The sequence below is a fragment of the Strix aluco genome, chromosome 7 (assembly GCF_031877795.1).
Source record: "Strix aluco isolate bStrAlu1 chromosome 7, bStrAlu1.hap1, whole genome shotgun sequence".
Classification (NCBI taxonomy): Eukaryota; Metazoa; Chordata; class Aves; order Strigiformes; family Strigidae; genus Strix; species Strix aluco.
Genome location: NC_133937.1, coordinates 21,362,518 through 21,384,873, shown reverse-complemented (window position 1 = coordinate 21,384,873; position 22,356 = coordinate 21,362,518). Strand labels below are relative to the sequence as shown.

General features: G+C 40.6%; 1 protein-coding gene across 1 annotated transcript in view; it reads right to left on the bottom strand.

The window, feature by feature from the left end:
* WDFY4 (WDFY family member 4) overlaps positions 1 to 22,356 on the bottom strand; it is a 148,656-nt gene that overhangs the window by 16,339 nt on the left and 109,961 nt on the right. Inside the window, exons 48-55 of the mRNA XM_074830845.1 lie at positions 17,203 to 17,245; positions 16,283 to 16,402; positions 15,592 to 15,709; positions 14,804 to 14,913; positions 9,230 to 9,383; positions 7,554 to 7,645; positions 1,081 to 1,293; positions 388 to 535 (exon numbers count right to left, since the gene is read on the bottom strand). Coding sequence (XP_074686946.1) covers positions 388 to 535; positions 1,081 to 1,293; positions 7,554 to 7,645; positions 9,230 to 9,383; positions 14,804 to 14,913; positions 15,592 to 15,709; positions 16,283 to 16,402; positions 17,203 to 17,245 — 998 coding nt within the window. The remainder of the gene's footprint in view (positions 1 to 387; positions 536 to 1,080; positions 1,294 to 7,553; positions 7,646 to 9,229; positions 9,384 to 14,803; positions 14,914 to 15,591; positions 15,710 to 16,282; positions 16,403 to 17,202; positions 17,246 to 22,356) is intronic.

Sequence of the window (22,356 nt, the reverse complement as noted above, 5' to 3'; positions counted from 1 at the left end):
TGAAGAAAAGAAAAGAGAAGTGGGGAAAGACAGCATTTACTTTGCTGTTGAATATAAAAAGAAAGAATATGAATGGAAAACAGTGAGCTTTATGTTTCAATTTAACATATTCAGAATGCAGAAGAGAGAAAAGATTTAGGTGTCTTATTAAAAAAAAAAATCTGTTCTGAACTCTAAAACAGAAGTTTCAAGATTTCTCCTGAGTATTTGTTTTCAATGCCCACTCACAATACACACACACAAATAACAATTGGCAGAAGGAATCTTAATTGTATCAATTCATACAAAGCTGTGTGACTATTTTTGCGCAACTGAAAATCCAGATTCGCCCTATCCAAGATTTCTGTATTTATTAGCTCAGAAAATGGAGCACAGCCCCTGCAGCACCTTTTATTGTAACTGGTGAGAGCTTCAGATTTTGCAGGCTGCTCATAAAAGGAGGAAGAATTCCACTTGAGTGAAGGGACAGCACAATCTCTCTTCCTGATGAACTTTTCCCTTGGGCATTCCTGGATGGATGTGGTTTTGAGAAGAGCTAGAACAAAAGAATGGCATTGAAAAATGAATCTCTATTTGCCAGATCGTGCAGGAGACACATCTGTTTAGATCCTTAATCACAGACTTCAGGACTATTGTACATGAATCTCTTCATTAAAATAAAATCTTACCCTTATTACATTTTCATTAGACTACATCCCTTCCTCACAGAGATACGAAGCTAATCCCAGCAATTCAGGAGAAGAAAGAAAAGTATAGGTGAGACTTTGAGCTGCTTTTATTTGGCTGTACCCATTCCCAGACTAGTCGTTACTCATGTGACTGTTCTGAAGGAGCAGAACCCAGATTTGATGCCACAGCTGTATGGCATACAACAGGAACAGCGTGATTAGAAACTGGAATCATACACATGTGTATGGGCACATACTGATGTAGTACACAATCTGAAGTAGTCTATAGCCCATCTTTTAGCAGATTTAAATCAGAAAATGTCTCTGATTTAAGTTTCTATTCTTGCTTTCCTGTTGAAATACTACAAGATCAAAATAAATTATGCTCTCTACTCTCATGACAAAGTGGTACCTGCTTTGGTATCTGTCCAAAGTTGCTGATAAAACCCAGAATGGTGCTCTTAATCAGAGGATCTTTAATGTTGTTGAGGTCCATCTTGTTTCCGTAGAAATAAGGATGATAGGTGTTAACCGCCTCCACCGCAGCTGAGCCATGTTGCTTGTGGCCAAAAATCAGATCTATCCAGCGATGGAGGTGTGCACTGACATAGTCACTTTCCAGTGCCTGAAATTAATTCAGTAGAGAGTATCCATTACAAATGCATTACCACTTTCCAATCCCTGCTAGAGACCTAAATTATGTGCAGGTAAGTCTTCACACTTTCAGCTCCTCCCGTACCACCGTTCTCAGCCCATCCTCACAAAATGTGACCAAAGAGATGAAAGGTGGATCCCCAAAGGAAAAGGAAGGACAGAATGCAGCATGCTTGACTTAACAGACAGCAGGAGCAATATCCTCAGAGACAGCATAGGCAGGTTCCACAAAGAAAAGTGCAAGCACCCCACAGATCTTGGCACATCCTTCAGCTTCCAGCATACATTAAAGCCTGTGCTATCCTGCCTTCACCAATACTGTTATAAGATGGTTTAAATGAGCAAAACATTTATTAGCATTTGGTACCACCACACTGCACTATAGACAAGCCACAGGTGAATTTCTATTTGTAGAAATATGCCTTAGTTATGAAGCACACTGAGTAGCAGAATCTTTATTTGAGAAGATACATATAAACATAGATTGGAAAGGGAGATGACTAGCAGAGGGACTTTAAGTTGGGTCTGAAGGATACAGCAGGAGAGGCTGCATGCCATGAACCAGCCAAGAGAATGTAGAGCTTGCAGTGAAATGGCAAAGGATGCTGTAAGCCAAGACAGGGAAGGGGTTTTGCAATAGCAGAGTTGGGGTGTAGTGGGGCAGCTGTATGACAGAAGCTTCAAGACTGCCTGGGTTTGACCAACAAAAATTTGACACACTTGCAGGGCTTAAGCCAAGACAGTCACAGCACCAGATTTCCTCACCCTGGAAAAACTCAGGGTCTGAACTTTTCTCCCCAAAATAATAAAGGGTTAACTTTAATTAGATTTGCCACCCATAGTGACAGGTATGTGGATTAATGAGATCAGAAGAAACAATTACTACTGAAGAAGACTGGGAGGGATACTACAAGGCAATACATCCACCCCAGTGTGGGCTCCCTAGAAAGCTCAATGTAATCATAGTGGAAAACTTGTGCTTGGAAGACCCAGACAGGAAGTTCATAAGCAGTGGACCCAAATTTCAACTGAACCTTTGCCCATGAGGCTTCACCAAATGCTAGTGTCCCTGCCATCACCTGCATCATCAAATTTTTGTGCATTCCCAAGCGGCCTTGCCCAATGATTCAAGCAGCAGTGTTAAGTATTATTAAAAATACTTTCCTATCTCCAAATCATTTGACTGAGCAATACTCCCTGATGCTCAGTTAAAGGTCTCCCAAGCAGACCATCCCACCCAAAGCACAGCAGAAATAAACAAGCTAATGGGATCCAGAACAATGGCTCATTTCACAGAGCAGACAGTTAGCCCAGTGCAGCTGGTTTAAATGACCCTGCCCACAGTTATAATGATCACAGGGCAGCTCAGAGAACAAGTACAGCATACAATCTGTCCCCTGCAAACAACAGGAAAACACTTATGAACAGACTCAGAACCCATCCTCATTAATAAAAGCAGTTAGTTCATGAATTACAAACTGTAAATTTTGCCTGGCATTACTGCCAGAGCAAAACAAAGCAACCAACAGAGCTGCAACTGTGCAGGCTCTCAGTATTTCACTGAGCACTGTGACAAGCCCAGCCTGGGAGGGAGAACTTGTGGTCTAAAGAGGAAGTAAATAAATTTCTTTAGTAGACTAGATTCCTAACTTATTAAACATGAAACAGGGAGCTACTCAGAGTTTTATGTCAAGAACAATTCTTTGCTCTCGCATTCTTTAAAGCATTAGCCAAACCTCAGAACAGTGTTGACCTGGGTCTGTTTAATGCACCAAACTCACCGTGAATCTTCCTAAAAATGACCATGATACCAGTAACAAGTACATCCAGTCTTGTGGATGATTTCAGAGGAGACAGAAACCTTCATGTTTCAGCATTGAAGATCCCTAACTCTTCACTTCAGGGTTAGACAAACTTTCCCAGGCAGGCTAATCAACTTTTTTCCACAGCAAGATTTCTTGCACCCTCCTGTGTAACACCTAGTACTAGCTATCGTTGGAGAGAGAATATTGAGCTGTCTGTACATGAGGTCTGATCAGGTCTGGCAAATCATTAAGAATACGAGTCTATAAACGTGATCTTTCATTTGCTAAACTGCTCCTATTTGAGATTTGAATTAATTTGTAGAAGTTGTGTGGCTTTATCAGCTGTGCCAATGTTATCAAATAGTGCAGCTCAGTGGAAGCAGGTCTGTAGAACAGAACAGATGGTAGAGAGGGCCCAGTATCCACATTACAGGCACTGTGGGGGCTTTACTTCAAACTAGATCTAGTCTGCTCCCACAGGCTGAATGCCACCAGCATCTGGAGTACACAACTGGAGCACAGCTTTTGGTTTCATTTCATACAAAACAAATCTAGTTCACACAATCTGAGATCACTCTACAATGAGGGTAAAACCATGCTATGTAAGGATGACTGATAGCTTTATTTCCAAACTGCACTCTTACTCCTAAGTACAAGGCAAAAGCACACTTTCCCCATTGTATCTAAGTGCCTTCGCAGTGCTCACCGTTACACAAGCAATAAGGAGCACAGCTCAGTATGTTACACTCCAAACAAGACAGAATATGAGACAGCATTTCTCCCTATGTTTTTCTTTAACAAACATCAGAGTAAAATTGCAGCAGTTTTTAGGCATCCATGGATTTCTGTCCGCAGTACCTCTGTTAGGGAAGGACAGTGTTGTCTTTCTTATGTTTGGGAAACTGGAGAACAGAGACTAAGCATCTTGGAAGGTCACAGAGAGAGCATGAGATAGAGCAGTGAAAGGAACTAGAGAGCCCCAAAACCTCCATGCACGTTTGACCTCAGTGGCCAAAACCTATTTGCAGTGGGTAGCACTGAATTGCATCCCTGCAAGGGAAGGAACTGGGCACTCCCTAGGCTGAACTTTTTATTTTAGCAAGGACTGTACTTCGAGCAGCAAGTCTGCAGTGCACACAACACTTACATAAGGATCTCCTTCCTCATAGTAGATGTATCAACATGTGATTACAGGCACCGACAAAAACTCAGGTCTCTCTTCCCTTCCACTACCTTTCAGTGTGACTAGAGCTCTGAGCCTCTAAATGCAGCTTCAGAGATGTCTGACTCAGTAATACCTAATACTGTGTATGTACAGGAGCTTAAACAGTCTGAACATGGTTCTTAACCTCTCTGCATCTCAGTTCTTTGGCAAAAACATTCTGTCCTTATACCCTCAAGCTAATAGGTTGCAAAAAGTCAGGGGACAGAGAAAAATGAAAACTAGGTTCTGGGGGGGAATTTTGACAGTGAACAGTGTTTTCTGACAGTGAACAGTGTTTTCTTTCCAAATCAGAACAAAACCCCCAACTCTCAAGTTTTCTCATCCACCACCACCACCCCCCCACACCCAATTCTAAATTTGGAAAAATTACATCCTTTTATTTTAGTAATAATGAAGCTATATACCATACAATATTAGTCATAGCAGCTACATCATAAAATAAAATATTTTAGTTCAGCCTGTAATCTAATATAAACATTTCAATGAAAAGATAATTTTGAAATGTTTTCATAACAAAGACAGAAAGTTGAAATGATTTATTGAGGCATTTTCTTGTTACTACTGACACACTCCCATTTCAATCTGACTAGTTTTCTGGTGAAAAGCTCTTGCACACATTTTTTTTCCAGGCAGGTCTACTCACTATGTGCTTGTCAGCCCAGTAATACTGGGCTGTGATCAGACTTACACAGGTAACTACTATAGAAGTAAAAAGTAAAACAAAGAACAAGATCAATGTAGCTTCTGTGAAGGGACTGTATGCTGTAAATTCAACATACTGGCTTGGGTTACTAAACTGTGTGTCAACACACCACTGAGTCAAGCTACTAGGCATGGAGACACTTGACACTTGCTAATAATAGTAAGCAGCTATTCTCCACACCACATAGCTTGGAATATCAATTCACAAGCTTTTATGTATTGAGGCAGGATTCTGGGGCAAAAAGTCGTAGGTGACACCTTTTAATCACATTTTCAAAATTATCGAAAACCACAATTTTAATAAGTATATACAAAAGTTATCCATTTCAAAATAGGTAAAGTAGCAAGATAGGAATTTAACTTCTTTTAAATTTTTTTTAGCATTATTGTTTTGACACAGATTTAAAGTGAAGTGTTCAGGTCATGAATTCACAACAGAGACTAAAGGAAGCCTCTTAATCAATTAAACCAAAAAATGAATGATTCTGTGATTCTGTGAAATATCTCACTATATATTCAACAGTCCTAAAAAAGAAACAAAGACAGGACTACTGCATTAAAAAGTAGGTAAGCACAGGCTTAGATCATAGTTCACTCACAGGAGTAACCTGAGCATGTGTGAATGAGTCCAGAGTTGAACAGGCTCACTCTCAGCTATTGACAAGCCAAAGTGTTTGCAGCATCAGGAACCTATACAGACAGCATGGGATGCAGGCACTACAAAGCACTGACTTGTCTTCAGAATACAATGTTTTAACAACAATTAATTCTCTGCAAGATATGCAGATGATGCACACTACCAGGAGTCTGTTCTCTTAAAACTGGTTTAATAGAAAAAAATTTTCTTCAGGATGGATTCACAGCCCATAGGGCAGCTTATAAAGAATTTTTTTGTAGTTGCTTTTTAAACATGGATAAAAATGGTGTTGCCAAACATGGGACTAAGGCTAGATTACTGACAGCACCCAAAATGGCTGCAGGGAGAAGGAGATGTAAGAAGAGGCCAGAATAAATAAATCAAACAGATGTGTAGGGTCTCAAGAGGGAAAGGAGAGACACTTTAGGTATGAGGAGTGGAGCCATACAGAAATTCAAAATATAAGGGCATGGAAAAGGAGACTTGTATGTACCATCAAACAATGAAGATAGACCCCTTCCATTTGTCTCTGTACTGACTTGAAACAAGGTATCAGGACATCAGAAAGAATAAGAGGAAGATTCAAGAGAATGCCAAAGAAAAGCATGTAAATGATTTAGTAGTATGGACAATCACAAGAAGTATGGACTCTGGATGCAGCACAGAACTGCAAAACAAGGGACATGATAACTCGATGGAAGCATGGTGGTTGTTGTCAATGATAAGGGAACAGTGGATAAAAGAATATTTACAAGACAAGAGTATGACTCTGGTTCTGTTCAAAACAGGAACAAAAAGTTAAGGCAGTCAGTTAAGGAGGTCAGAGACAGGATTTAAACCAGCATTTGGAGAGGTCAACTGAAGAAAGGCTTATTTAGAGATATCAAAATAGAGAAGATAGTTGTATCCACAGGTTTGTATATAATAATCTACAAAGAGATTACAGAGTGAAAGCTGAACCCCCAAGGGCAGGACCTGCATAACACAGGAGAGGTGAGAAGAACCCACTGAGGCAGAAACTGAAGGTACACATGACAAATCAGGATGATGCAATGCCTTGAAAATCATTGCTAATTTTTTAGTCCCACCAATGCTAACACACATAATCATCATACTTCTTGTACACAGCAGCAATCTACACGGACTCACAAATACAGATTGACTCCTTTTGCCAGAAGAAATCTGATGAGATGATGCAGGGGCACCACAGTACAGCCCATTCCCTTTTCCGCTCTAACAAAAAGAGAGACCTGCACCAAGATATTCTGCTGCAAAGTCTGCATTCAGTGCAACAACCTTCATACAGAATTGCCTTTGCACTTACTACTACGTAGCAGGTGACATCATACAGAAGTTAAGGCTTTCTAACTATTAATAGATAGCACTAATTGCAGTAAGTCTCAGGACCTTAAAGCTATTTGCTTTGCCAAGGCTGACTCCATTAAAGTCAGGAAATCACATTAGGTTTCCTCCCACAAAAATAAAAAAATAAGTGTAGTCCTGGCATGACTCAGAGATGGAGGTAGATAGTTTAAATAAACACACAGCTGTTTAGCAACAACATGGAATGTATGCATATAAATGCCATGTGCATGCATTATATGTTCACATATCCTTACGGGCTGAGATAGGTGCATGCCACAGACCTAGATACAAATCTCACCTGGTCTGGAAAGTTGGCCTTGATTCAGGGTGAATTGTTAGGCAGACAAGTAGACATGCAAAGCTCAGAACCCACATGAACTCTGCAAAGACAGGATGCTTTTGGATCTAACGTTTTAGTTTGTGACTCTGGCCTTCAGAGTTTCATTTTCAGTGGGACCCAGTTCAGAATTTTGTCACAAATCTTGATATTCACTGACCTGTCTGTGCAGGAGAATGAATTTATGGGGGTCTCCATCTGCCCAAGGAGGAAGCTGCACATCTCCCAGCACTGTTCCATCCTGCATGCAGCCTGTAGGAATTACAAAGGCAGAATTAAAAACAAGAATCACACATACTGCAAATCGGAACAGCTTTTCTAAAACACTGAAGTCAAAGGAAATTGAGGCGATTTTCATACATGCAGTTTCAGGTTCTACATCAAATATAGTGCCATAGAACACTGCAGAACCATTTTCTCCTGGGATTTCTAATACAGTAATAAAGCACTGAGAAGGTGTTCTAGTAACTGTCGCCAATACAGTAAAAATATGCATGTCCTCAGCACAAACCATTTTAGCACAGGCTGCAAACTCAGACAAGACAAACCTGTTGGCACAACTTTTTATACATAATCCTGTGGGCCTAACTGCCAGATACTCCTCCTAAAGCAGCCACTGAGAGAGATTTTGTTCTCAAGTCCTCTGCAATCTGATTCTTTTCAGAAGGTGAGCATATGTTCCTAAATCAGAGCACAGTGTTGCACAACTGCATGAATTCAAATCTAAGTTGAGGCTCAGGCCTGGGTCTGCTAGTTTCCTTACAGTGTAGCAGTGAACAGATTCACGTTCTTGGCTTTGCCTATTGTAAAAACTTCCTGTATATTTGTTCCCTATTGGCAAGATTCTGATGTCTTTTTTAGGTCCCTCCGCTTGATTCCACTCAGGTCAGTCTCTGGATCTTGATTTCAGCCAGGCTCTGTTTCTTCATTTCCTATCAGAACAAAACTATTGCAATTACTTCTTATCTTTTAACAATCTTCTAACACCTTTTTCCCATTCTGCTCCTTTCTTAGCATGTCTCATTTTGCTGAGATCTTAAATACAATTATAGCTAGACCTCAATGCCATGGGTGAAGTTGCTTTTGCCATCACCAATTTAGGATGATTCTTAAGGTATTTCTCCTCTACCTTAATCGTTAACCAACATGTGTCCACTACAAAAAGAAGCTTTGCATTGCAAATGATATTAATTTCCTGTAAAGTGAAGTGAATCAGGACTTCCATGTTTATTTCTGAATACTATTTTATCTGGATTCTCTCTGACGCTCGATCACTGATGCAGGAAGGTCTAGACACAGTGTACATTCAGAAGGGATTGTGATGCTACTTCGGGCCAGGGACAATATATCAAGTTCATGTGACTTGTGCAGAACCTTTCAAGATAATAGTGAGGACATCTGGCAATTTTAATCACCAGAGGCATGAGATTTCAAAAAACACCTTTCACCAGCACCATTTAACAATTGATCCATCTCCAAAAATCAAATTAATATATTGTTCATAGCCACGTAGATGTAATGATACAGACCAAATTTTCAAAAGCAGACAAGTACATTGCTTATATTAAAATCTGTCTTTGTCTGACAAAATGTGTAATTCCTTTGCATAGTAACTACAGTCCTTTCTGAGCTGGAAACTTGGTTCTTCTGATATCATTCAGATATCAGAAGCTTGTATTCTTGTAGCCTTATTTTAATAAAAATTGATCGCTCATTGCTAGAGAGCCTCATCAGTCCATATAGTCCAGAGACCAACTTTCAACATGTAATCTGGATCTTTTCCTTTGGCAGGATGCTGGTGAACAGAAGGGGAGCACTGAAGTCCCTGCTACTTACCAAGTTCAAAGTGATTTGCATTGGTCAGGAACTCTGGCAAGTAGAAAAATTCAGGGATGAGTTCCCTGACATCACTCATATTGTCTCTTGATGCCGATTCCCATGTACTCTTGACACTGTGAAACATCCTGTCTGCAACATCAAAACTCCCACCCTGTGAAATGGAGACAGACAAAAAGACTTCAGTGTGAATATTCTGTTAATATGTTAAATGTTAAATAAGAAGCAGATGCAGAATCTTAGCCAATTCTTCAATAATCACCTTATCACATGTTTGATTAGGTGATATCTCAAGATCTGTCCCAGCTCTAATTACTGTGATATTATAGTTGGGGTTGTCTTAGTTCTGATTTGTAGATATGTAGGTTGAGAATACCATAAAGCCTGGAGTCTTAGCATAGCTTGCAATAACACAGAGGCAAGCAGAAATTTTCATGGGCATCTTGAGAATATCAGCATACCCATTATTAATGCTTCTGAAGGCAATTCATTCCTTTCATCCCAAAGCAATTTGCAAGCAGTGGACACAAATTCAGTGTTTTCACTTCAGTTGAGACCCAAATAGTTGTGAACAATCTTATATGCAATTCTCCTGAGAAAAACCTTTGGGGAAGTGGGGGTACCACCGAAATAACATTCATCAGATCCAAGCAAACAGGAAAGGCACATTGGGCAGGAGCCCACAGGGACTGTTCATTCCTTATGGGAAGGAGGGAGAGCATAAAGAAAGGAAGAAAGGAAGAACGTCTGGGTCCCAAGCTGCATCGATGTGTAAGGAAGAAGAAACAAACTACCTCACACCCTGAGAGCATTTGAACATGTTTAGTTTAATGAGAGTCAAACACTAGACAAAAGCAGCTTTAGTAGCCCAGGACATCACTCTGAACTAAGGCCTCAAGAAGAAAGAAAAAAAATAATTATAAAGAATCACTTACTGAATGAAGGGTATATGCCCTACATTGGAGCCATACTTTCTACAGGATTTTCTAATGGGATTTCAGATACTGTATGCATTTGTAAAAATCCAGGTTCTGCTTTACATAGGGACCCCTACACTGGGCATGAAAGGATTTATTTTAATGTAAAATTTCTACAATAACGGAAATGACCAAAGAGCAACCAGTTTTTGAGATCATTTGAATGAGTTTGTCAGAAAGAACAAGTTGTTTCAGAAGAAAGCTGACTTTTTAACTGTATAAAGTGACAGAACAAATTATTTCTCAATACCTAGTTCAGGTGCTGGCAGCAGTATAGCTGCCAACTGCAGCATGCTCCCAGGCTAATACAGGTGTATTGGGGTTAATTAATTTGGATTATGTGTCATGGGACACAACATTACATCCCACTGCCAGTGCTCAAGAGAGATTGTCAAAGATAGAACTAGTATCTCTAAACAGTTCTGCGGTGCAGTGAAAATGTGTAATTGCTCACCCTCAACTATTCAATACTCAAAGCTGCTTCACTAGGCAAAATGAATAAGCCAGCAGGATTACAGAATGAAGACACTAAAACCCAGAGGTGGTGCAAGAGTTAATCTGTTAATGAATATGAGATGCAGTTAGGTTCTGTCTATGGCTGGCCTCTTGGGAAAACTCAATAGCTTTTGGTTAGTTTTCTCTCTGCTGTAGACTGCTGCATATGCCAGATGAGGAAGATGCTGTCCTTCTGCACAATGACAGTCAGCTGAAGCTTTGACTTGCAATCTATTAAATAGTAAAATAATATCTAAGCATCCTCATGCTGTAAGGATGGGATCCCATTCCCATGGATCAGATGAACCCTGAGCAGCAGTTCCCACATTGGTTTCTCCCTTTTTGACCACCTGAGTATCTGCACACTTCTGATGCAGCTCCTTTGGATCTACAAACTCTGCTAAATCTGGGAACTGCAAGCCAAGAAATAACTTTTGCTATATGTTTTGTTAGGGAGAAACTACCTTCATGGATAAGATATCAAAATGAAGAAGTCAATAAACCCTAAATTCTGAAGTCACATCTCCTTGCTTGTCTTTTGAGATAGACTCCCACCAAAAGTCAACACATATTCCAGATGGAAAGACCCCATCCCTGTTTCCCTTGATGTGAATTCTGACCAGGCTTTTGGTCCAGCCTCACCCATAAATGACAGTATAGTTCTGCTTTACCTCCTTGTCCTTCTTCCTTATACCACTGACAATTGTGAAGCCTTCCCACACTCACTCAGGGACTGAGTGAAAAAGTGGCTAATCACATGAGTAAGCTTAGCTGGAGTTAATCTGATGCACAAGGTCATCTTGTTCTTGATCATTATTAGGCAGGGACCCTTGGAGTCAAATTCAAATTGAAATTAAAACAGAGTAGAAAAAGGACTATAAATAAATCAACAGCTAACAAGTATCTCATTGAAGCATATTAAAGGGCTTTGTATATTTAATCTGCACACAGTGTGCTGTGTCTGGTGGTGATTGATGCTTTTTCATCTTTTTTTGCAGCTTTTATGAGAGCTGATGCTAATCTCCTGAGAAACAATATGATTTGTAATAAAAAGATTACCTGTATTAAATAAAAATAATATATACATAGGAAATGCTGTTAGTGCGACAAATCTGGTTAAAGATATTACCACCACGAAAAAATGTGATTTTTTCCCTGGCTGTCTAATTCATTTTAGGGAAAAGTAATATCTTTAAAACTTAAGCCTGTATTATTTATAAAGGAAGCAATAACTGATTTTCCCATTTCCTATATTAATAAATTTATTTGCATATATTTATATCAGAATTAATGAGTTTTCTCTCTCTATGAATGCAAAAACTGCACTGAAAGGGAAAAAGAGAATCAAGAATTGCTTTATGCCTTTAGATTGCAAGATGACATAAACTCTTATGGCTTTTCTATAGCTAGACACAGTAAGTCTGTTTTCTTTTCTTTCAGTAGAGGCCTTAGACTGTCATCAGAAATACTGGAAAAATATGCTTTTTAAAATTACAGTTCAGCAAGGTATATACAAAGCAACTAGTCAAAGTGATCTCTAGAGAGAATTTAGAACTTCCCATGTTTATAAAACTAAACATCACTGATCCTTGGTGGTGCTTTAACCTAAAGACCTCAAAGTGTTTCTAAAAGATTCTTAAGAAGGTGCAAAGAGTTACCACACACCCAGAGATGCTAAGAAGTAATTACCTGAAAACAGTGCTTAAATGACTGCTCAAGAGTCAGTGACACAATGAAGAATAAGAACTGTATTCTCTCTAAGTACTTTTGAGAGGTAAATGCCAAGAAAGGACAGCTGAAATGCAACAGTGAGATAAGAATAAAAGGGGACAAAAGCTGAGTTGAATCAAAAGCAAGTCTCACTAATTATTGAGGGCATGGGGTCCTAGAATGCCTTTCCAACAAAAACATTAAACACAAAAACCTTTGCTGCTTTTTTTGAGGTGCTGAGACCAATGCCTGAAAGGAATTTCAGGAGGTACTTGACTAAGGTGAAGTGAAATGTACCATCCAACACCTGTCTGATGAGCAGATTTTTTATCCATTCCGGTACAATATGCAAAGCCCATACAAACTTTTCTCCAGAGTCAGATCTCAATACACTTAAATAAAATGTAAAATAATTAGGTTTTGTAAACCCCTGTACAGTTCCCTTAGTAGAGGCAATGCTTCCTCATTGCCTTCTTCTGTGGTCAGGTGCAAATCAATTCTTTGACTTAAGAAACAAGATGTTACACCAATATCAATTTTTCACAAGGGGTGCACTCAAGTTGTTGCATTTCCTTGTCACGTGCATTCAGACTGGAAGTTTGCAGTTCTAAGCATAGCTTTTCCACTTTTTAAGATGCTGAGAAGCTTTCACAGCTTCCAACTCCACACCCTTCCAAGGTCTTAACTTTGGGAGTTCCCTTGACTTGATCATACAGTTCTCAGGTCTGCTGTTTGCCTGACTGCATCTCACAGTTAACAATTCCTAAGACACTATAGGACCAGTCACATGGGGGAAATGACGAGTTCAGCTGAACATGCAGCAACATCAGAGCGAAGAAATGAGAATGGAGGAAGTTCAACAGTTTCAGTGGATCCACATCCAGACAAAATTTTGAGTGCTTCAAATCTCAGCAGCCTTTGAAGATAACTATTCCCACAAAAATGCTGGTTACCTGCTAATCACACAGAAACACAGCTGCAAAACAGCTACTCAGAACTTGTTATGCATGAAAAGTGAGCCAGTGAGATACAGCAGCCTTTGTTTTTTACTACAAAAATAACTGCTCCACAGTCATTCATGACTGCAGCTAACATATGGCTCACAGAGTGCGATGGTAACCATTGCCTCAGGTGGTTCACTAACCCATCAGCTACTGCTGGTAACAGCCAATATCATAGGGCTTATTACTTAATTAGCACAGTGCTTTATTTGTATTAGTTCAGGGAAAGGAAAAGGGAAAAAAGAGAAAAGGAAAAAAGGGGAAAAGGAAAAAAGGGGAAAAGGGGAAAAAGGGGAAAAGGGAAAAAGGGGAAAAGGAAAAAAGGGGAAAAGGAAAAAAGGGGAAAAGGAAAAAAGGGGAAAAGGAAAAAAGGGGAAAAGGAAAAAAGGGGAAAAGGGGAAAAAGGGGAAAAGGGGAAAAAGACCAGCACAACAGCAAAGCACTTGGAAAGCTGCAAAAGATGTGGCCAGCCCTCACCATATGTACAGCAGCCTATGAGTGTGGCCTAGTTGTCTCCCTCACATTGCTCCATAAGGATAGGCAGATTTCAGCAAGACACTCCTTAAAAAACACACTTCTGAGGACCTGTCCTCCTGGTAGATGCTGCTATAACACAACACATATTACAGAAATAAAGGTAACAACTGTCTGCTACAGCCCAAGTGTCTGTGCTTATGCGTCACCAACTGCCTGCTGAAGAAGGCAGTCAGGAAATTTGGTGCCCCTGCATGGTGACCAGCTCAGAAAGGCAAGCACAAAGTTCAGTTTCCATGAAATTCAATCCCATGGTGAGTGTGTTTGGCACCATAAACCAGTGCCAAGTTCAGAACAAGCTAAAACAAAATATTCTTTCTGGAGCACTGGATGTAGTCTCACCCAATTTCTCCATCAGGGAGCTGATCCCATGATCGCTATCATTCCCCACCCACCAGAACCTGTGCGTCCTCATTTGGCCCAGGAATGCTCTTTATGCCACCACAGCCAGCTCCAAGTGCTGGCCTGTAGCTGCATTACTGTATGGGCACTTGGGCTTTGAATACCTACCATGAAGGTCTTATCTGCCCCAAAGTCAGAAGCTTATGTTCAGACAGGTAGTAAAACATTGTCTGGGTGTTTACATGTCTCAGCTCTCACAAAATGCATCACAGGACCAAAACTAAATAATCCTTCTGCCTCAGAAAAAAATAAGATCATCAGGCATCAATCTTGCTCCCATTAAGATGTTTTCACTGAATTCAACAGACATAGCATAGAGCCTTCAGTGAGCCCAGGGTCCACACAGAGTATACAGAAAACGTCAAAAGAATTAATCCCCCTTCATTACACAGCCACTATAATGTGCTACATGGTTCATAACAAGGTGTAGGAGGGAAGCTATCTTGCCCCCTTACCTGCAGAGAACAGAAGGTCTGGGTAAATGGCTCCATTCGGACCAGGTAAGATGCCACTATAATTGCTGATGAATAGTGAGTACAGTAATGGCACTGGACTGACAGGTCTCCTGGAAATTGGACACAAATCAGATTCCAGTGTAAAATATCACCATTTCAAGCCCATAGCATCCAGTTACCACAGCACAACTAAATAGGGAGTAGGTCTTTAAAGCAGATGTGTTCAAGGATCTGTGAGCAAAAGCACACCTTGTATACTTGCATTGAATGTGCACAGTTACTACTATCTCTGTGTGGGGTTTTTGTGCCTTCCACATTTCCTTTTCTGAAGAATAACTTTCCAGACTATCTCTTTCCCCATTAGCACCAAAAAAGGTCTTGATCTCCAGAGGTTGACATCCTCAATGTCCCGTTTCCTTTTCTTAAAGTAGCTGTTAGATAAACTGTGTGCAGCAGTCTTCTACATGCAGTTTAGCTAACAAACAAGACTAATGTGTGCAGCTTAGCTAACAGTGGAGGCTGCTTTTTGTTGGAGCGCCTTTTCCTGCTAAGGGAAGAGCAGAATGCAGCAGTACAAGGCACTTAAGGCAGTGTTTGCAGGAGTAATTTCTCTTTGAATCCTCAACCAGTTTGTATCCAGAAGCAAGAAGATCTTCTTGGCATGGTGCTTCCCTTAGCTACAGCTCTGGAAAGTTTTTGGGTGACCTTTTCAAAGGGATTTGCCAGCATCCCCAAAGGACTGAGGGGCCTCCAGCCTCTGTTGTCTGTTAGTCTCCTAAAACACTCACCCTCACTCTTCTCCACCTCATTGTAGCGCTGGATGAACTTCCGTTTCCTCTCCACAGTCTGCGCTCCCATGGGCTTTGACAGGTCCCGAAAAGTATGAGGATTAGTAAGGTTTAGAGTCTGAAAAGAAAAACCAGCAAAGATGTAGATTTTTAGATCCCCAAGTCCTAGACATCATGACTAGCTCAGTGACACCAGATAGCAGCAAGGCTGTGTTGGAAGTTCCACCTATACCAGAAGGTCAGAGATGATGTACTAAAACACCCATCTCCAGAATTGGGATGGGACTTGGAAAGAGAGTGGCAGCACATGCCACTGAAAGGACAGCATGTACAAGGAGCTTCACAAATAAAGGGCCTGGCAGGTTGCAAATTGCTCTCAAGGCTTTTCTGTCCAAACCTCCTCGTCAGAGGTCACAAGAAGCCTGTCCCTGCCTATCTGCTGAGCTGATGCAGCCTGCCCTTAACTAGGTACGTATTTAACAGATGTTCACCCACCTTTCTGAGGCAGAACATGATCCTCAGCATGCTGATTTGAAGATAAGGCTAATCTATAAAGAATCAGTACAGTTCAAATTAAGTATCTCAAATCTCGAACCATTGGTCTAGACCCCTCTGCTTCAATGGCATCATTCAACAAACCTTTGTATGGTTGCTATCACAGAAAGTACAGAATGCTGCAGCAAGCACTGACCTCGGAGTGATAGTCAGCAAGGACCCATGGAAACACAGGATACTGCATGTAATCATTGTAGCTGCGGCCAGCCAATGTGTTCAGGTACATGAGGTAATCAAAGTTGCTGATCTCCCTCTTCTGCCAGGGAAAGGAAACAAGCATTAAAATCTCCTAACTCCACCCCTGAAAACCATGCCTCAAAGGCACCCTCAGAGCCCTGTGGTTCTCAGGTCCACCAGGACAGGAATTATGGTGTAATCAATCACACATTGCCATTCAGATCAGCACAATATCTCTTATACAACAATCCATTCAACAGAATCTGTCTTCATTCTGGCTCTTCAGACAGGCTATTTGCATTTGTCTATAATCACACAGTGCTTTTATGCTGTATTTGCATAACAGAGCACTTTTTCCCCATTTAAGAGTGAGTCAAATGCATGCCATCTGTACACTGGAAAATTATGGACAACTGCCTGTACAGAAAAGGCTGCATAAAGTGCTACATATAAACAAGAAGGTATAGATTTCTTCAGTGTGTCTTGTGTCACCAAGATCAGGGGTACAGGAAAGTAGATGTATCTCTCAGCTCAGCAAAACATCTGGGAAAATGAGAGGTGCATTGATTTAGATGTACAGATGATCTGTGAAGAGTCATTCAACTAGGTGTCTCTCTTTGGTCTCCGTTTAAAAATATGCATAAAATCACACTGAATCTGCCGGACAGTAGCACCATAAGTTTCACAGCAGGAGAACTAAAACGTCTGCAATAACCAGTTGTAAATACTCTGCTCCTCTTGCCAATAACCTCACCTCCAGCAGTGAGAGAACAGCTTAGGCCTTGAGTACATACGTACGCACACACATATCTGTGTGCAGACACACAGACAGGTGCTGAAATCCTTCGCTAAACCATGTGCAGCCAAGATTTAGCTTACCTGCCACTTCTGGAGCATTGTTTTTTCCCCTCCTGAGTGTTTCCTGTACAGGACAAACATTCAATTAAAATAGCCTACTTCAGAACAATAAAAGAAAGCCAACACATTAACATCTGTGCTCCCTGTGCCCCCTGCTCTCATTCCACAGAAATGAGAGAACACCAAGACTTGAAGAATGTTGAGGTTTCATCATTGACCAAAAAATTCCAAAATCAGAGTGTCATTGGTTAGGTTACTGCAGCACAATACAGATTTTATTACTGCTTTCATTAGGAAGGAAGGGTCTGCCTAGTGAACAAGGCTGGCCTAGGTTCAGATGGCTGATGAATTTATCACGGCTAGCCACTCTCCCCATGACATGCTGACTCTCCCTAAGCTACTTGCCAGTCTGCACCTGAATGAAGTGTCACTTAAAATATGATATTTAATGCAGAAAACAAAAGGAAGTAGGGTGGTGGTGCTAAGGATGGATTCTGCTAGCTTTAAGATACCGCTGCAAACTGTGGCAGTGATGTCACAAGGTAAACTGCAAGAATTCAGAAGCTGACCCACAAGCAAGGAAGATGCCCCTGCAGCAGAGGCAGATGGACAGCTGGGGACAGCAACCTCCTCAGCTGTTCCGAGCTAAGCCACACTGCTTATCAGTCTGTGCTCCTGGTCTCATCCCATTGTAGAGCTAGAGTGCTAGTGACAGGTACCATTACGGCTGTCTGTTTCTATTCTGAAGCCTTATTCTCAAAGGCTCATGCTTTTCTAAAGCATTCTGAAAATACTGGCTTGAAAACAGAGGTGTCCCAGTCTCCATACCAAAGATATTATTTTTGCACAAAGCACTTTGAAACTAATGCGGTGCTTAAAAAGTGGGTTGCCAATTTTATAATTTTTTTAAAAGTAATAGAGTAAATATGTTTTTTCTACTTTCTTTATTCCCAAAAGGCAACTTTTTACTGGAACTTTAAGTAAAAAACCAAACCAGTCGAAGGCATATTCTAAACAGGGGAATTCACTTGAAAGTGTGAAAGGGTCAAAGATTCTCAGCAAACAAAAGTCAAATTTCAACTCCATTGAACTCGAAGATGTGTCAGTATCTAAAGACCATGGACTTGCTCTTGTCAATTCCTAGAGAGCAAACTGAGACAAGTGATAGCTTTTGGATTGTCATGGTTTAACCCCAGCTGGCAAGTAAGCCCCACACAGCTGCTTGCTCACTCCCTGCCCTGTGCTGGGATGGGGGAGAGAATCACAAGAGTAAAAGTGAGAAAATTCATAGGTTGAGGTAAAGTCAGTTTAACAAGTAAAGCAAAAGCTGCATGTGCAAGCAAATCAAAAAAAGGAATTAATTCACCACTTCCCATGAGCAGGCAGGTGTTCAGTCATCGCCAAGAAGGCAGGGCTCCATCACACTAACAGTTACTTGGGAAGACAAACACCATCACCCCGAACATCCCCCCTTTGTCCTTCTTCCCCCAGCTTTATCTGCTGAGCATGACATCGTATGGTATGGGATATCCCTTTGGTCAGTTGGGGTCAGCTGTCCCGGATGTGTCCCCTCCCAACTTCTTGTGCACCCCCAGCCTCCTCGCTGGTGGGGTGGTGTGAGAGGCAGAAAAGGCCTTGACTCTGTGTAAGCTCTGCTCAGCAGTTACTAAAACATCCCTGTGTTATCAACACTGTTTTCAGCACAAATCCAGAACATAGCCCCACACCAGCTAATATGAAGAAAATTAACTCTATCCCAGCCAAAACCAGCACATGGATTAAACAAATTTTGATCTGCCAAAGTAAACAGGGTTACTGACAAGATACAATATAACTGATGGTACGAAATGCTTTTCCCTTTGAGTGTACAACTTTAAACTAATCCTACCGTGCCAGATTAGAGACAGGACTACTAACTTCCCAAAGTGTAAGGAAATCAGTTCAGCCACAGATTATAAAACTGCTACAGGAATAACTAGCTGCTATTTTGCACTCTTGTGCTCTGTATAGGATCAGACTAGAAATCCACAAAGTTAGGCTTAAAGCAGCCTCAAATACCTAAATAAAACACAGGAATGGTCTATGATTATTACAGTTTTATTGAATTTGCAGTAGTAAATTCTTGTAAACTACATGTAAACGTGATTATGAAACATTATTTTACTGCCTATTCACTCCTGGACCAGTTAATAGCGTACATAAAGGAAAAACACTACAGTTTATTCAAGACAGTGTTTTATTCCTTGCTTAGGTACTCTTCAGAGAAAAGTGTGTATCTGAGGGAAGGATTTTGCATAGCCTAAGTAATAACCTATTCCATGAACAAACATGAAACCCAGGACCAATTCTAGCACATGGTCTACAACTCCTAAGCTTTGTTTAGTTCTTCTGCTAAGCATATGAAACCTAACAATGATAGGCTATGCTTATAGAAACCAGACAACACAAAAAAGTGTAGTTCATATCTGATATGAGAAAATAGGATCTTCACTCTTTGTCCAAAAAAATGAATAGATTATATGATGGTCTAATATACACAATGTAAATCAGAAGAAAGTCCATTAATTACAGTAGTTACAGTGGTTTTGCACCCCCAGTTTGAGTCACATGTGGCTCAAGAATGTAGGAATTCTAAAGTAGAAAACAGGTATCATGAGCACTTACCCTTTACAATTGAGCCCTCTTGCACTATATGTAGATTTCACAGAGCTTTGCCCCATTGACCTTTATAAGGTCTGCAACAGACACTTGGAACTCAGAGAGAGTATCTCAAAGGAACAGGAACAGGATTCCTGGCATTATTTAAAGTGTGGTTGGATTAGGGTGTTTTTCACAGAGGGATCAAGTTAGGTTCTTCCCTTTCCACAGGGGCAAACTCACTCTCTAAAACTGCCTAGGTTTATTTTGGATTTATGGGTGAGTTAGAAAGCAGGGGATTATGTAATGTACAAACCTGCTCAATCCATCAGTCCTCCAACATTTAAAGTGGAAGCATTATAAAATACTGTACACAGGACTAAACTGGGCCAGTCTGTATGTTATGCAAATATACATAAACATATGTTGACTTGTGGGTACACCATGACCCTCTAGTGAAACTCTTGCTCTGTTTGTCACAAGCCCTAAACAGCTAATAAGGACTCTTCAAGGCTCAAATCAATTCTCTCTGCTGACTTTGGAAGCTGCAATATAACACAAAGAGGTTGATGAGTTCGCCACGTCATGAAAATATGCAAGGCTAAATGTAGTCACTACCCTGTAAGAGCCATCCTTCTGGGTCTTTGGGAACCATGCAGGATGCTCCCTCCAACTCCCCACAGATCTGGAATTCTGCATTCTTCCTTTTCGACTTGCAGGGGCTCAGAACATGAAATGCGTTACAGGCAGCTCAAGACTATTCCTCCTTTCTCCTTGGTAATCAAACAGCATTCCTCCAGCCAACACCTCTCTAGCCAGCATAGCAAAAGCTCGAAGTAGATCAACTGCAGCTATCCAACTGCAGTAAGTGCATTTAAAAATAAATAATCAAAGGCTGGTTTGAAAAAGAAACAGGAGAAGTGCTTTGTAAATGTAAATAACTAAACTTCAAGAGAGGGTGAAGTTATGAGAAGTCAAGGGAAGTACCAACATATCTCTATATATCTAAATCTATAAGGTATTTGTAGGGCACTAGCCATGGCAGAATCTAAGCATGATGTGTACTAATGATGATCCACCTTTGGCTACACTATACATAAGTGATTTATTAATCCCTCTTCCATTAACATCAGACTATGATCTCACTCTTGTGATAGCCAGTACTCTCCATTTGCTAGAGACAGGTGGACCTCAACCCATTTGGAGATTCATTGCAGATGAGATAATCTCAAAGGATAAGATTTTGCCCCCACTGAAATTAATACTAAAATTCCAATAAACATAATGGGTTCTTAGACTTCACAAAGCTGCTTTCATTTTCTGTCTTCCATCCTCCAGACTTCTTAAGTTTGCAAAACAGTGCCAAGCTCTCCCAAAACCACTTTTCTTAAAGAATCTTTGCAATTACCAAAGATATTGTAAGGAAAATACCGTTCTTGGTAAGCCACAACCTAGGTTCAAGTCCTAACTATTAACAGAAGAAAGAAGATGTCAAAGGGAATGTTAGCTTTCCCTGTGGAACAATCAAGTCTCTCTCAAACTCAGAAGAGTGTTAGGTTAGATTACTTCAGAATAAAGGTACAGCATCCTCCTTGTTTGATTGTACCAGTCCTCCTTCTGGGTATTCTTACTCTGTGCTTAAAGAATAGACATGTAATACAAGATTTATAAACAAGTACAATATTAAGTAGGGGTCCTTGAAGTAGGATACCTTGAAGGTGCTAGGGAGGGAGAAAGGAATCTCCCTCATTTACAGAACACTGTTTGCACCATGTGTATTCACAGGCTTAAACCAGACAGAGGGATAACATTTCCACTGTGGAAATGCTGCACCCAGGCACACTTCAGGTCATGAAGAAAGACATCAAGTAAATTCAGTTAATTTGTTGAGGTGAGCAGAATGCAGTCTCCAATCCTGGAATCAGGCAAGCCCATCAACATTATCAGCTTCTTTATGCTAATAATATCTGGGATCCATTATCAGCAAGAGAGGGACCTCAGTGTTGCATCTCCTGTGAACAATACCTACCACAAAACACACAGCTGTTTCTCTTCCATACTTCTTGTTTTCCAGATATTATTTTGATATTACTGCAAAAAGTTACTAAAAGCTTAAGCTTGGTAGCACCAGTCATACAGGCAAATTCCAGTAAATTCACATGCTACAAAGGGAAACTGTGGTACCAGCTGCACATTTGAAGGGTCACATATAGATGAATATAAACAGCAGCTCGTATCCTCTCTGCTGCACCACTGAGCCTTCCCTCCCGTGTCCGTATCTATCTGATCTGACACGTGCTAAGGATGGTATCACAAATGTTGTGAGTTTTAACACACACATACAAGTATGTCACACTGTGTTACAGCCAAGTAAAATGAAATAGCCAAATGACTAAAATGGAGAGTTAAGGCAACATTAGAAGCTGACAAACACCTTCTAACAAGGTCCAGATGCTTTTTCTTTCTGCATAATTTGAAATCTAACATTTCCAGGCACTGCATGCCATTTGGTTCTTTTCCCTCTAGCTTGAACTTGCA